The 14183-nt window shown below is 37.5% G+C and overlaps 1 protein-coding gene across 2 annotated transcripts in view; it reads right to left on the bottom strand.

Moving 5' to 3' along the window:
* Positions 1 to 367: 367 nt before the first annotated feature.
* The window catches only part of TTLL5 (tubulin tyrosine ligase like 5), a 276452-nt gene continuing 262636 nt past the window's right edge, over positions 368 to 14183 (bottom strand). Inside the window, exon 32 of one of the 2 annotated variants that reach the window (XM_069489049.1) lies at positions 368 to 1026. In XM_069489049.1, the coding sequence (XP_069345150.1) occupies positions 1004 to 1026 (23 nt within the window). In that variant the 3' untranslated portion in view covers positions 368 to 1003. The remainder of the gene's footprint in view (positions 1027 to 14183) is intronic. The other variant, XM_069489040.1, reaches the window with a different exon arrangement.

Genomic DNA, 14183 nt, shown 5'->3' with positions numbered 1-14183 from the left:
GAGCAGAGGGTCCAAGGCAGCGCAAGCGGGGCTGTGCTGCGTCACTCAGACGGTCTGGTGAGCAACGTGCAAGTGGGTGCAGAGTCACAGGCCACTGGAGGACCGCACGGTGGGGGAGGGAGCCTGCCTGCTGTGGGCTGGAGTGGAGATGGAACGGAAAGCGCACACCAGCTTCCCAGGTGCAGGCGCTGCCCTTGGCCCCACCATCTGCTGAAACAAAATGTAAAAACATGTCTTTATAGCTCATATTTCTAAAATGAAGTTTAAAAAATTGCCCAGCAATAAAGTAAAATGAAAAGTTGGTTCCATTTCAGTCTTGTTTGTGAATACTGATTTTTGGGAAATTAGTAAATGGAAAAAAAGAAAATAGAAATAGAATGACTTTATTAATCTTAGAAATCAGTAATTTGAAAGGGTACCTTTACCCTGGCTCATGTTAGCAGCAGCACACCGACTGGTCTCCTCTCGCTGGGAGACTTGTGATGTATACTCTTCCCTCCCCCTAGACCCTCTTAAAAGGGAAGAGCAACTTTGGTAGATAATGATGTTGGGAGTTTAAGCTTGTACAAAGAAAATATTGCTGAATACTGCAATGTGGAAAAGAAGAGGAAGCAAAATGCAAATAGCCAAAGAGCCTCTTTTATATCATCTCTGTGCAGTAGCAGGAAAGGGACAGAGAAGACCTAAGCAGGTTGGGGGTGGGGGTAAAGGGAAGGTAAAAGATACATGTGTGCTCTGATGGGTTAATAATGCATCAGCTGAATGTTCCCACTTCCGAGTTCCATCAAAACCCAGAGGATCTGTTTTCCTGTTGTCCCAGTAAAAGTCTGGATTGGCTGATTGGCAACCATCTACTGCCACTTCTGCTTGAAGGCTTTGGGGACTCTGAGGCAGCAAAAAAAAAAAAAAATACCATGGACCTGCTTGCAGTGCTGGTGGATGCTTCACCCTCAGTCACGCACCCAGCAGTGGTGAACAGGTTCTTCCTCCATGTGTTTGTGGTTCATCTTTTAGTGTGAGCAGGATCTGAAAAAGAGAAAGTCAACCGCTAAGTACTAAAATGAGAGCGTGTGGTTTTACTTACAGCAGTGTCTGGTGTATTAAACATCACTGAAGAATAAAGAACTGGTGGCCCAAATAAATGAGGTTCCCCTCCAAGTACAAAGCTCTTAATGTTACCCACTTTTGCTAGAAACCTTTCTAAAACACTCCTGTTCTGCTGCTGCTTTTTTGTGTAGTTCTCTTAGTTTCCTTTTTTCTTTTTCTTGGATAAAAACATTTTATCTCTTTTGCTTCTCAAATAGAAGATGCTAACCATGTTCATCTTTTCTAGAAACTCAGGGTCAGCACTATCACCATTTTTAAACCACACGGAAAAACTGTTCATTGTATATTTCTGAGTTTTCCTAGGTCTTCCCTCAATGTCAAGTTGTCAGATAATACTTTGCCTTCTCCCCAACCCTTGGATCCCCACAGTATATACCTACATACCCACCACTCAAGTTAAGAAAAGGAACATTACCCTGAATGCTTGTTAGACGCTCCCAATTCTTTCCCATTCTTACTATCCTGAATTTTGCGTTTATCCTTCTCCTGTTTGCTTTTTAAAAACAGGTGTGTTACATATATTTATACCCCTAAATAATATGTCATTTAGTTTTATGTGGTTTTGAATTTTATAGTGCTCCCATGAGTTTCTTTGGGAATGCACTCAGGAGGGGAACTGCTGGGTGGGAAGTGCTTGCATCTTCAACTCTCCAAAGCCATCTTATCTTCCAGAGTGGCTGTACAATTCACGCTCCTCTGGCAGTGGAGGAATTGCCCCTGCTTCTCCACATCCTCTACGTGTGGAGAAGTAGTATTGCCCAAGTTTAACATTTTTTTGTGTATCAAGTGGGCGTACAATGGTATCCCACTGTGGTTTTAATTAGCATTTTTCTGATTAGGAATGAGGTTCAGCATCTCTTCCAGTATCTATTGTGCATACATGTTTCTTCTTCTGTGAAATGCGTGGAATGCCTTTTGCTTATTTTTCTATTGAGTTGTTCATCGATTTTTTAAAAACAGCTTTGAGATATAATTCACACATCATACAATTCACTCCTTCAATGTGTACAATTCAGTGGCTTTTAGTACATTCAGAGTTGTGCATCCATCACCGCCACAATCAATTTGAATTTTTTTTTTTTGAGACAGGGGTCTCGCTCTTGCTCAGGCTGGTCTTGAACTCCTGACCTCAAGCTATCCTCCACCCTTGGCCTCCCCGAGTGCTAGGATTATAGGCGTGAGCCACCGCGCCCAGACACCACACCACCACAATCAATTTTAGAACATTTTTATTACCCGAAAAGAAGCCCCGTACCTCTTAGCTATCACCCCCTACACCTGTCATCCCCCAGTCCTAGGCAACCACTAATCTACTTTCTGTCTCTGTAGAGTTGCCTATTCTGGACATTTCATATATGGGGAATCATAAGATATGTGGTCTTTTTGTGACTGGCTTGTTTCACCTAACATAGTATTTTTAAGGGTCATTCACATTGTAGTATATATCAGTACTCTACTCCTTTTTATGGCTGAATAATATTCCATTGTGTGTGTATATATCACATTTTATTTATCCATTTAACAGTTGTGGACATCTTGGTTGTTTCTACTTCTTGCCTATTAGTATAATAGTGCTGCTATAAAAATTCATGTACAAGCTTCTGTTTGAACATATGTTTTCATTTCTCTTGGGGATAGATCTAGAGGTGGAATTAATTGCTGGGTGATATGGTAACTCTATGTTTAACCATTTGAGGAACTGTCAAACCGTTTTCAAAAACAGTTGCACCATTTGACATCCCTGCCAGCAGTGTTGAAGATTCCAATTTCTCCATATGGGTGTGAAGTAGTATCCTGCTGTGTGTGGTTTTGATTTACCTTCCCACTGTGGCTAATGATGTTGAGAATCTTTTCAAATGCTTATTGGCATTGTATATTTTCTTTGGCAAAATGTCTGTTCAGATCCTTTGCCCATCTTTAAAATTGAGTTGTCTTTTTTATTATTGAATTGTAAGAGTTCTTTATATATGCTAGATATAAGTCGTTTGTCACACACATGATTTGTAAATATTTTCTCCCATTCTGTGGGTGGTGGTTTCACTTCCTTGATAGTGTCCTTTGAAGCACAAACTTTAAAAATTTTGATGTCCAGTTTGTCTAGTTTTTTCTTTTGCTGCTTATGCTTTTGATGTCACATCCAAGAAACTGCTTATTGAATTTTAGAAGTTCTTTGCTTAATACCTGGGTACTAATTTTTTGCTTCTATGTATTACAAACACCTTCGCCTAGTTTGTGACTTGTCTCTTTACTCTCTTTATGGTATTTTTTTAGGAGATTGTTTTATGATTTATTAATTTATAAAAAGAGTCCTATTCAGGATAAAAATTAGATTGTATTTAGATATGCACTTAACAAGTGACCTTTTCAGAAACAATTTTTAAAAAAATATTAAGACTTCCAGAAAATCCAGGAAAGTCACCATAAAAAAGGATGGTTTCTTTAAAAAACAAAACACTTTTTTAAAATAAAAAATTTCAACAATATACACAAGCACAAAAATAGTATAATATACTTCCATGTTCCCATCATCTAGCTTCGATAATTATCAACATTCTACCATTTGTTTCATCTCTCTCTTCATGTTTTTTTCCTGGAGTACTTTCAAAGCAAACCCAAGATAATATATCATTTCACTCATAAATATTTCAGAACATATCTCTAATGGATAAGGACTAAAGGGAAAAAAACCCCACAATATCTTTATGGTATCTTAATTCTTAATTTTAACAAAGTCGAACTTGTCAATTTTTACCTTTAAAGTCTGCACTTTTTGAGTCTAATTTAAAAAATCCTTTCCTTACACTGTGGTCATAACGATACTGTACTCTGATGTCTTGTAAAAGATTTATTTTTGCTTTTCATATTTCAGTCTTTAATCCAACTTGAAATTATATACAGTGTGAAGCACAGATCTAATTTTATTTTTTCCTATCTAATAATTGTCCTAACATTATTTATTGGAAATTCTATCCTTTTCTCCTTTAACTGCAATGCCTCTTGGTCATGAATTATTTCACATAGGAGACCAATTTTAGCTCTCTCTGCTTTGTGCCAACACCACACTCTCAAGTACTTTAGCTTGATAATAACTCTTATTATCTGATTAAGATCAGTCACACACAGCTCCCTATCCTCATCCCCATTCTTTAGGACTACAAGGGTTATTCTTTTCTGTTCCATATAAATTTCATAATCAGTTTATCAAATTTCAAAAACAAAATAAACAAGTAATACCCCCTCAAATCTACAAATCAATTTCAGGGAGAACTGAGATCTTTACCAAACTGTGATTTTTTTAATCCATAAGCACATACGTCTCTCCTTTAATTTTTTAAAGTGTCTCTCGATACATTTTATATGTATTTTTTAGTAATAGGTCTTAAATATCTTTTATTAGATTTATTCCTAGGTGTATGTATTAATGCTCTATAAAGGGTATCTTTTCTGTAATCTCATACTTTACTTGTTTTTTGAATTACATTCAATAGAAATGTAACTGATTTTAGAAAACTAAAAGGTTAAGGTTAATGTATTTGAACATTCTTTTCAAATACATTATATGTTATCTGAGAATAATGATAGATTTGTTTTTTTCTTTCTGATCCGTATGTCATTCCCTTTCTTATTTTACTTTACTGGCTAGGACTTTCCACCACAACCCTGAGTAGAAGTGATGGTGGGCGCCCTTGTCTTGCTCCCCATTTTAAAGGCACTGAATGCTTTTCAAAGTTTCCCAATTAAAAGTATGATGTTAACTACTGGATTTCTTAGGGATATTTTATTATTAGGTAATGAAAGTTTCTTTCTATTCTAGACATGTTTTTAAGTCATGAGGATACTGAATTTTATCAAATCTTACTCTATATTCATTGAGAGAAGCATAGGATTTTTTCCCTCTTTAATCTGTTACTGCAGTAAATTACATTAGCCAATTTTTAAATATTAAACAATTGTTGAAACTCTGGGATAAACCTAACTTGGTTATGATGTATTGTCTTTTTTAAACATTACTGGATTCCATTTGCTAATGTTTTATGTTTTACTTGGAATTTGTGCACTTTTATCCATGATTAAGGATGTCTTGTAAATTTAGAACTTTTTTGGACTGTCCTTGTCAGGTTTTGATATTAAGATAAGGGATTGCAAAGTGTTCCCTCTTTTCCTATACTCTGGGGTAGTTTGTAAATTGGAATATTTGTTCTTGGAATGTTTGGTCAGACTCATCAGTAAACCATAAAAGTCTGGTGTATTTGTGGGAAGATTTTTGTTCTTGATTCAGTTTCCTTAATAATTAAAGGAATATTTGGATTTTATATTTCTTCTTGAGTAAATTTTTATAACAGGAAACTATATCCATCTCACCAAAGTTTTAAAAATATATCAGTATAAAGTTATTCATAATATCTTCCTACAATCTGTTTAATCTCTGAGGCATGTATAATAATGTCTCTATTCATTCCTCTCAACTCTATGTTTATTTTCTATTTTATTAATTTCTTCTCTTATCTTTATTATTATTTATTTTCCTTTACTTGTTATTTTCTTTGGATTTATTTTGTTGTTCTTTTTTTAACTTCTTAAGCCAGATACTTAGCACATTGACTTTTAGCCTCTTCCTTTCCCTCACTAGAAGCATAAATTTTCCTTTAGGTTACTACCTCAGGTTTTTGATACTAGATAACATTTTCTATAATATTATGATTTTTTTTGACGAGTTAACCCTTTCTTAATTTCCAAATATATCAGGATTTCCCAGGTATCTTTTTGTTATTGCATTGTGGTCAGGGAACACGGTGTTTGAAATGTGATTTAAGGCCTAGCACATGGTTTCTATAACTACCCTGTGGATGCTTGCAAAGAACGTGCATTCTGCAGTTATTTAATGTGAGGTTCTATACGTGTCTATTAGATCAAGCCTGTTAATTGAGTGGTTCAAATTTTCTAGAACATTACTAATTTCCAGACTGTTTGATCTGTCAATTACTGAGGTACATTAAAACACTGCACTATAAAGGCGGATTTATCTATTTCTCTTTGTGGTTCCGTTTTCTGTCCAATATACTTTTCATAAATATGCATCTTATTTATTAAATTAAAAAAGATTAAATATATTAGTTAAAATAAATCAACAGGAAAAGGTTGAATACTTTCCTGGTGAACCTTCAGCCGTAATGTAAGGACTCTATTTCTTGATATGCTTCTTGCCTGAAAAATCTATTTTGTCTGATAAATATAGCTACATCAGCTTTCTTCTGGTTGATATTTCCCTGACATATCGTTTTCCAACCTTTTTCTTTCATCCTTTTTATATGTTTATGTTTAAGATTGTCTTGTTTAATAGACTAAAAGTAGATTTTTAAAAATCCAGGCTGACCACAGAATATGTATTCCTGGTTGGCCATTTTCCCTTATCTCCACTGCTTCCAACTTGTCCTTGCCTGATGCAGCAACCACCATCCAATCCTCTGTTCAGAAGCCCTTGCTGACACCCACTACACTGAGAAGAAAAGCGCAAGGCCTCTCTCAGGCCCCCTGGGTCCTGCCTGACCTGGCCCCTTGTCTTCTCTTGGCCTCCCCTGTCCTCGCTCTCCTCCTGTAACACCGCAGCCCCACGTGAGTTTCCCGAACACAGCAGCCATATCCCTCCTCAAGTCACGTGCGCAGGCTGTTCCCTCCACCTGGAATTCCCTTCCCTACACATCCGCCAGCTCACTACTTCATCCTCTCTTCAGGCCTTACCTCAAATGCCACCTGCCCTGACTAACTCTGTTTAGAATAATGAACGTCCCCATTCTCTACCTTCTTTTCTCTGGAACACGTACCACTACCTAATATACCATTGTGTTACTTATTTGGTTTGTTGTCTATCTTTCCGATCAGGGATTTTTGGCTGTTCTGTTCACTGCTCTGTGCCTTGTGCCTAGCATAGTGTTGAGCACATAGCAGATGCTTGGTACATATTTGTTGCATGCATGAATCAGACTTTGACTTCCACTGGAACATTTAGTCCACTCACATTTTAAAATGACTAATGCTTTTATTTATTTCTACTGTCTTAAGTTGTGCTTTCTATTTGTTCTATCTTTTCTGTGTTTTTCTGTTTGTGGATTTATTCTTTTCCTCATTCCATTTTTTCTCTGCTACTTTGGAAATTTTATATTTCTATTCTTTTAATAGTTATTCCATTAATTTTAGCATTTGTATATATTAACTGTGTTAAAATTGAAATTAATCTATAACTTTATCTTTTCACTGCACGATATCAAGTTAGACTACTTTAACTCTGGTCATCCCCCTCCCCTTGGTTTACATGATATATGTTTGGATATTTTCATTCTTCCGTTTTTTTTTTTAACTTCACAAGAACATTTTTATCACTTTATTGGTCACTATGCTTATATTTGCCCATGTTTATACGCATTCTTTGCTCATAAATTTCTCCTGCATTTCAGACCTTTTTTCTGATATCACCTTCCTCTGTCTGAAATACATTCTTTAGACTCTTTTGGTGAAGGTCTACTAGTGACAAATTCTTTGGGGTTTTATGTGTTGGAAAATGTATTCATCCTCACTCTTGAAAGATTTTTTTAAGCCATTATCTCTTTAAATATTGTCCTTTTCCTGTTTTTTATTTCCAGTACTCCAATTAGATAATTAGGTCTTCTCATTGTTTTTCTACCTTTTCTTTCTGTGCTACATTCCAGATAATTTCTTTAAATACATCTTTCAGATCATTAAATCTCTCTTCAGCTAGGTCTAATCTGCAGTTAGGCCCATCCACTGATGTTTAAACTTTATCTTTTTTCAATTATAAAAGAACTACTTACTTAGTTCTTTTTCAAATCTGGTTGGTCATAATTTTAATGGCTTGATTTTACTCATGTTTTTACTCCCTTCTTTAATTTCTCTAAACATGAGAAAATTTATTTTGCATTGATAATTTCAGTATCTTAGTCTTTGCAGGTCTGATACTGTTATGTCTTGTTTTTGCTGGCTTTTGCTCATGATGCCTCATTTCCTCATTTATTTTGTGATTTTAAACTGTGATCTCACATTTCTTAAAATGTTACCTGTGAGAATTATTTGAGCTTTGGGTTAAGAGAGGATTCCTCCAGATAAAATACGCATTTGGTTAATGTTAGGTGCCTGGGGCCACCACCAGCCTAGGACCACCTTAAACTAAATTCTCAATCTTAAGTTTTCCAGGCCACCTAGGGAATGTGAATTCAGGCCATGCTTATAGGAGGGCCAGCTTGTGGTTATCAATCATCAGGGGAGAGCCCCTACTCCCCTCAGCGCCAAGGTTCAAGACAGGCAATTTTCTTTTGGTGCCTAGTGGGTGAAGGTAGGGTGAGAGGGAGGGCTTATTTTTGGTTGACTTTATATGGAGAATATTGCCAGCTCTTTGGGGTCCCATCTCTATGTGAAGGGTTTCCAGTTGGACTTCTCACCTTGGGATTTGCCTTTTATCCCTATCACCCTGCCATAATGCTGGTCCAGAGCCACTTCAATCCCCACCTGCCTGGTGACCCAGTGATGATGTCACAAGAGCAGGACACATATATAGAACAATGTTACTGCATTTCGCCCTCACTGCCTCTGTGGCCATGATCATAGCCTGGCTCCTTTTAGAAGGACTTTAAAATACAAGCCATTGAAGTTAACTCATTCTCTTCATTTTTGCTTTGATGTCCTGGCCTGGAAATTATTACTGTTTTTTGTTTTTTTTTTTGTCAAATGTCTATTGATAATACTGTCTATATACTCACTTGGCTTTTATCAAATAGATGAAGTTACACCTTATTTCATTAGTTCTAAAGTCAACAAGCAACACAAACATAAAATATATTCAAAATTGCCCTTAAGAATCTTAAAGCACCTGGAAAATACATTATGCCAGTTTGGCGACCATCAGGGAGTCCAACAAACCCAGATTCCCTTTCAGCCTACTGTTCTTCTGTTAGCACCTGCCTGGTAGGACCATGGAGAACGAAAATATTTTTAGGCATTGTGATCACCATTTGCCCACGTGAGCTACACTATGAGAATCACCCAGGAATGGAGGGCTACTGAAGCAAGAGCAGCTTCACCTTTCATGCTCGCTTGGAAGCCTAAGTTCCCTGAGCGGAACGGTGGATAGACTCGCTAAACTATCTAAATCATTATTTCCTTTGCTGTTTAGAGGGACATGGGGGGGGGGGGGGACTCTGTCTTGTATATATTGCTTATTTCCCCTTCTACACTCTTTTAAGTGTAGAGACCACATCTTACAATCTTTCACATGATCCAGAGCACCAAGAATTTTGCCATGTAAACATTTACATGGGAGCTGCCTGGTAAATAGTTGATTGACTGATGTGGGAAATGATCAATAGCAGTGATACCTGTGGGGAGCAAAAGACTTCCAACCAATAATACAAACTATGCTTCTGCAAACAACAAAAGGCCTGCCATGATAAGTGGCAGTCCACACTTCTAGGCCAGTGCTCCTACCACCCATCAGCTCTCTGAAGGGAAAGGATGCGAATTTTCAATGAGATCATCTCACTCAAGGCTTTTCCAGTTCAGAAAAGCAAATTCATCATGACTTCCCTGCCATTAAAGAAGGCCCAGACCTCAAATGATATGTACATATAACCAAAGTTATTTTTCTCTCCCTAAGGTCTAAAGTGAATAGGAGAGAGAAATTAAAAAACTTAATTTTTAAAATTACCTAAATGCAAAGACTTCTGCCTTTCAGATTTGTCCCTCAGGCCTTTGAAACTGATCAGGGTGGCCCTGGTAGTTTCTTGTGGCAACATTCTGGTTTGATAAGGAAGTGAATGAATCAATTTATTTATATCCCGAGTGACAGTAGTAGAAAGGGACAGCTGGGGAGTGTGGGCCAACCTGCTGCCCCCTCACCTTCCAGGGCATAGCTCCAGTATGCAGGAATGAACAACACAGGCAAAAGAGCATCAGATCCATTTCATGAAACCCTGCCTGGGTGACACAAAGGCGCCGGGCACAGCTGCAAGGGGATTGTGCAAAGCACAGGCAGCTCCTGAGTAACCGTCATATAGCCACAAGAGACCAGGGAGCTGTGACCACAGCAGCACCACCAGGCCCCCGTGCCCTCCCAGAAATCCTTTCTAATTTCTAATGAACAATGCAGGCACTCGGCTCAATTCAGATGTTAAGACCAACAGGAGCTCAAGTGTCCATCTATGGGGGAAGATTTACTTTCTACTTACTAATGAGTGAATAATTTTAATAAAATGCTATTTTAAGGAATTCTACTATAAAGAACTAAAGTAATTTACATAAGATTAAGGCTTTTTCTGAGAAAAACACACATAACTCATTTCTGAAAATACATTTAACCATTACAAACCCATAAAAAATCGTGTTCCTCTTATTCTCATTCATTTTCATATTACAACAAATCAGTCAGATGGATATGATAAAATTACATCATGGTATGGAGTTGTGGTCCCCAACCCCCAGCTGTGGACCGGTACTGGTACATGGCCTGTTAGGGACCAGGCCACAAAACAGGAGGTAACTGGCAGGTGAGCAAACGAAGCTTCATCTGTATTTACAGCCGCTCCCCACTGCTCACATCACTGCATGAGCTCCGCCTCCTGTCAGATCAGCGGGGGCAATAGATTCTCATAGAAGCGTGAACCCTACCGTAAACTGTGCATGCGAGGGATCTAGGTTGCTCCTTATGAGACTCTAACGCCTGATGACCTAAAGTGGAGCAGAGGTGGTGCTGCTAGCCCTGGGGAGTAACTGCAAATACAGATTGTCATTAGCAGAGAGGTTTGGCTGCACAATAAATGTAATGCATTTGAATCACCCCAAAACCTTCCCCTCTCCCACCCGTCTGTGGAAAAATTATCTTCATGAAACTAGTCCCTGGTGTCAAAAATGTTGGGGACCGCTGGAGAGAGATAAATCTCTGAATGACTTTTGTCATACAGTAAAAAGTGTTTCTTTTTGTAACTACATTTAGATTGTGGAGTATCCTAAGGGAAGACCAATTAACATGTCTTTTTTTGACAGAATACTTTTTGGCATAAGGATACTTAATAACTACCCTTTTAAGAAAATTTAAAAATTGCAAGGCTGACAACTTAAAGTTTTTGGGATCTAATTCTATGATCTACCAAGCATGCTAGGTTTTTTTTTTTTTTTTTTTTTTTTTTGAGACAGAGTCTCACTCTGTTGCCCAGGCTAGAGTGAGTGCCGTGGCGTCAGCCTAGCTCACAGCAACCTCAAACTCCTGGGCTCAAGCGATCCTCCTGCCTCAGCCTCCCGAGTAGCTGGGACTACAGGCATGTGCCACCATGCCCGGCTAATTTTTTCTATATATATATTTAGCTGTCTATATAATTTCTTTCTATTTTTAGTAGAGATGGGGTCTCGCTCTTGCTCAGGCTGGTCTCGAACTCCTGAGCTCAAACGATCCGCCCACCTCGGCCTCCCAGAGTGCTAGGATTACAGGCGTGAGCCACTGCGCCTGGCCTAGCATGCTAGTTTTGAAGCATAATCTACTTAAGTATATCTGATATATTTTTATATAGATATATAAAACCTAAATTTATAAAGGAAATGACTACACCATTAAAAGGAAAGTGACTTGTTTTATTAAAAATTTCTTTACTTTCTTAAAAAGATTTAATTTCTTTTTTTTTTTTTTTTTTTTTTTTCTAAATTCTTTCTGTTTTACTAATAAATATATGTTTTTTCAAGTATCAGAACCTTGTCTCAATGTTTAAAAGGCTTGCATATGCCATATTTTAATAATTTTGCTCATAATCTTTAGACTTCAGTTATTTGCTTTGCAGTTGAATTTTCAGATCCATTGTGATAACTCGTGTGCCCCTACGATTCCCCAAACACACAGGTGGCCAACCTTGGCTCTGTCAACTTCTTTCCCACCAAATAGCTCATTGATAACAGGGAGCACTTACTTGTGCCAGGGACTGTTCTAAATATTAATAACTTTTATACAGAAATCTATTTAATCCCCTAGACGATGCTGTGTGCTAGCAACTATTATCAGACTGTTATTATCTGTATTCTATGTAAAGAGACATGGAGTGGTTAAATTTCTCACCCCATCACACACCTATTAAGTGACAGCGCCGGGATATGAACCCAGCTCTTGACCACATCATCTCACTTTGAGCAATTACTAGAAATCTCTAAGCAATTTTTTTTTTTTTTTTTTTTGAGTCTAACAGTATATCTTGTTAGATACAGTATGTCCTCATAATGTATACATTATTTCTTGTACAATGATATGAAATAATATGGGAAATATTCATGATAAATTATTAAGTGAACAGTGCAAGTTAAAAACAATAGTTTCATATTTTTTTCCCCACCCCCCCTTTCCCGAGTCTGCACCTTCAAGTGTTACCACTCCCCAAACGGTGCGCAATGCACTCATTGTGTAGGCATACCCCCATCCCCTCCCCCACCCCCCACCTCAGTCTGATGTCCAATTGGTGTCGTTTCCAGATTTGTATTTAGGTGATGATCAAGGAAACCAATTTTCTGGTGAGTACATGTGATGCTTGTTTTTCCATTCTTGGGATACTTCACTTAATATAATGGGTTCCAACTCTCTCCAGGAGAACCATAGAGATGTTGTATCTTCATCATTCCTTATAGCTGAGTAGTATTCCATGGTATACATATACCACAGTTTACTAATCCAATCATGTATTGATGGGCATTTGGGTTGTTTCCACATCTTTGCTATTGTGAATTGTGCTGCTATAAACATTTGGGTACACGTGCCTTTGTTACAGAATGACCTTTTTTCCTTTGGGTATATGCCCAGTAATGGGATTGCTGGGTCAAATGGCAGGTCTACTTGAATCTGTTTAAGATACCTCCATAATGCTTTCCACAGAGGTTGCACTAGTTTGCAGTCCCACCAGCAGTGTATGAGTGTTCCTGTCTCTCTGCACCCACGCCAACATGTGTTGTTTTGGGTTTTTTTGATAAAGGCCATTCTCACTGGGGTTAAGTGATATCTCATTGTGGTTTTGATTTGCATTTCCCTGATGATTAGAGATGTTGAACACTTTTTCATATGTTTGTTAGCCATTTTTATATCTTCTTTTGAAAAATTTCTATTCATGTCCTTTGCCCACTTTTTGATAGGGTTGCTTGATTTTTTCTTGCTGATTTTCCTGAGTTCTAAATAGATTCTTGTTATCAGTCCTTTATCTGATGTGTAGTATGCAAAAATTTTTTCCCATTCTGTAGGTGGTCTGTTTATTCTCTGGACTGTTTCTTTGGCTGTGCAGAAGCTTTTTAATTTAATCATGTCCCATTCATTTATTTTTGTTGCTGCTGTGATTGCCTTGGGGGTCTTCTTCATAAATTCTTTGCCTAGGCCAATGTCTGTAAGAGTCTTTCCTACGTTTTCTTCTAGAATTCTGATTGTATCACGCCTAAGGTTTAAATCTGTTATCCACCGTGATTTGATTTTTGTGAGAGGAAGATTTAATTTCTTTACAGAGAGCTCTGGTAATGAAGAGTGGTGGAATAAAACAATGCTATGAGCTTTACTCTCATTTCTGCTACATGTGAGCCTTCTAACCTTTGGGATTTAATAATAATGAGTATTGTTTTCTGCTCACTGCAGAAAATTATTGGTGGAACTTTAAGAATGAGTTTTTATATAGCTTTGAGTTCAAAAGAACAGACTGACGTGGTGAGGGATTTTGTCTGTTCTAGAATAATAATTTCTAATCTGATAAAAATTCAGTCTCATTCCTCCTATAGTAGATGCAGAATTAATGAATCAAAGACAGTGCTGGATACCAGTTCTTTGCCTGAAGATCATGAGAACAGCAGACTTTCAATTACCAGAGGATGTAAGAAGTAAATGAAGGGGCTCTAGACCAGTGACTTTCAAACCTTTTTCTGACTGCAACACATAGCAAAAAAATACATCTTAGATGGTCACTGAACACACATATATTAATATCTTTATGACTTTAAAAGTCCCACAATACTTACTTTTATTATAAATGGACCCTGGTAGTTTTCTTTCTGTTCCATTCTGCTCC

This window comes from Eulemur rufifrons, chromosome 2 (genome assembly GCF_041146395.1).
Source record: "Eulemur rufifrons isolate Redbay chromosome 2, OSU_ERuf_1, whole genome shotgun sequence".
Lineage (NCBI taxonomy): Eukaryota > Metazoa > Chordata > Mammalia > Primates > Lemuridae > Eulemur > Eulemur rufifrons.
The sequence above is the reverse complement of the archived record's forward strand: the minus strand, read 5'-3'. Positions and strand labels throughout refer to the sequence as shown.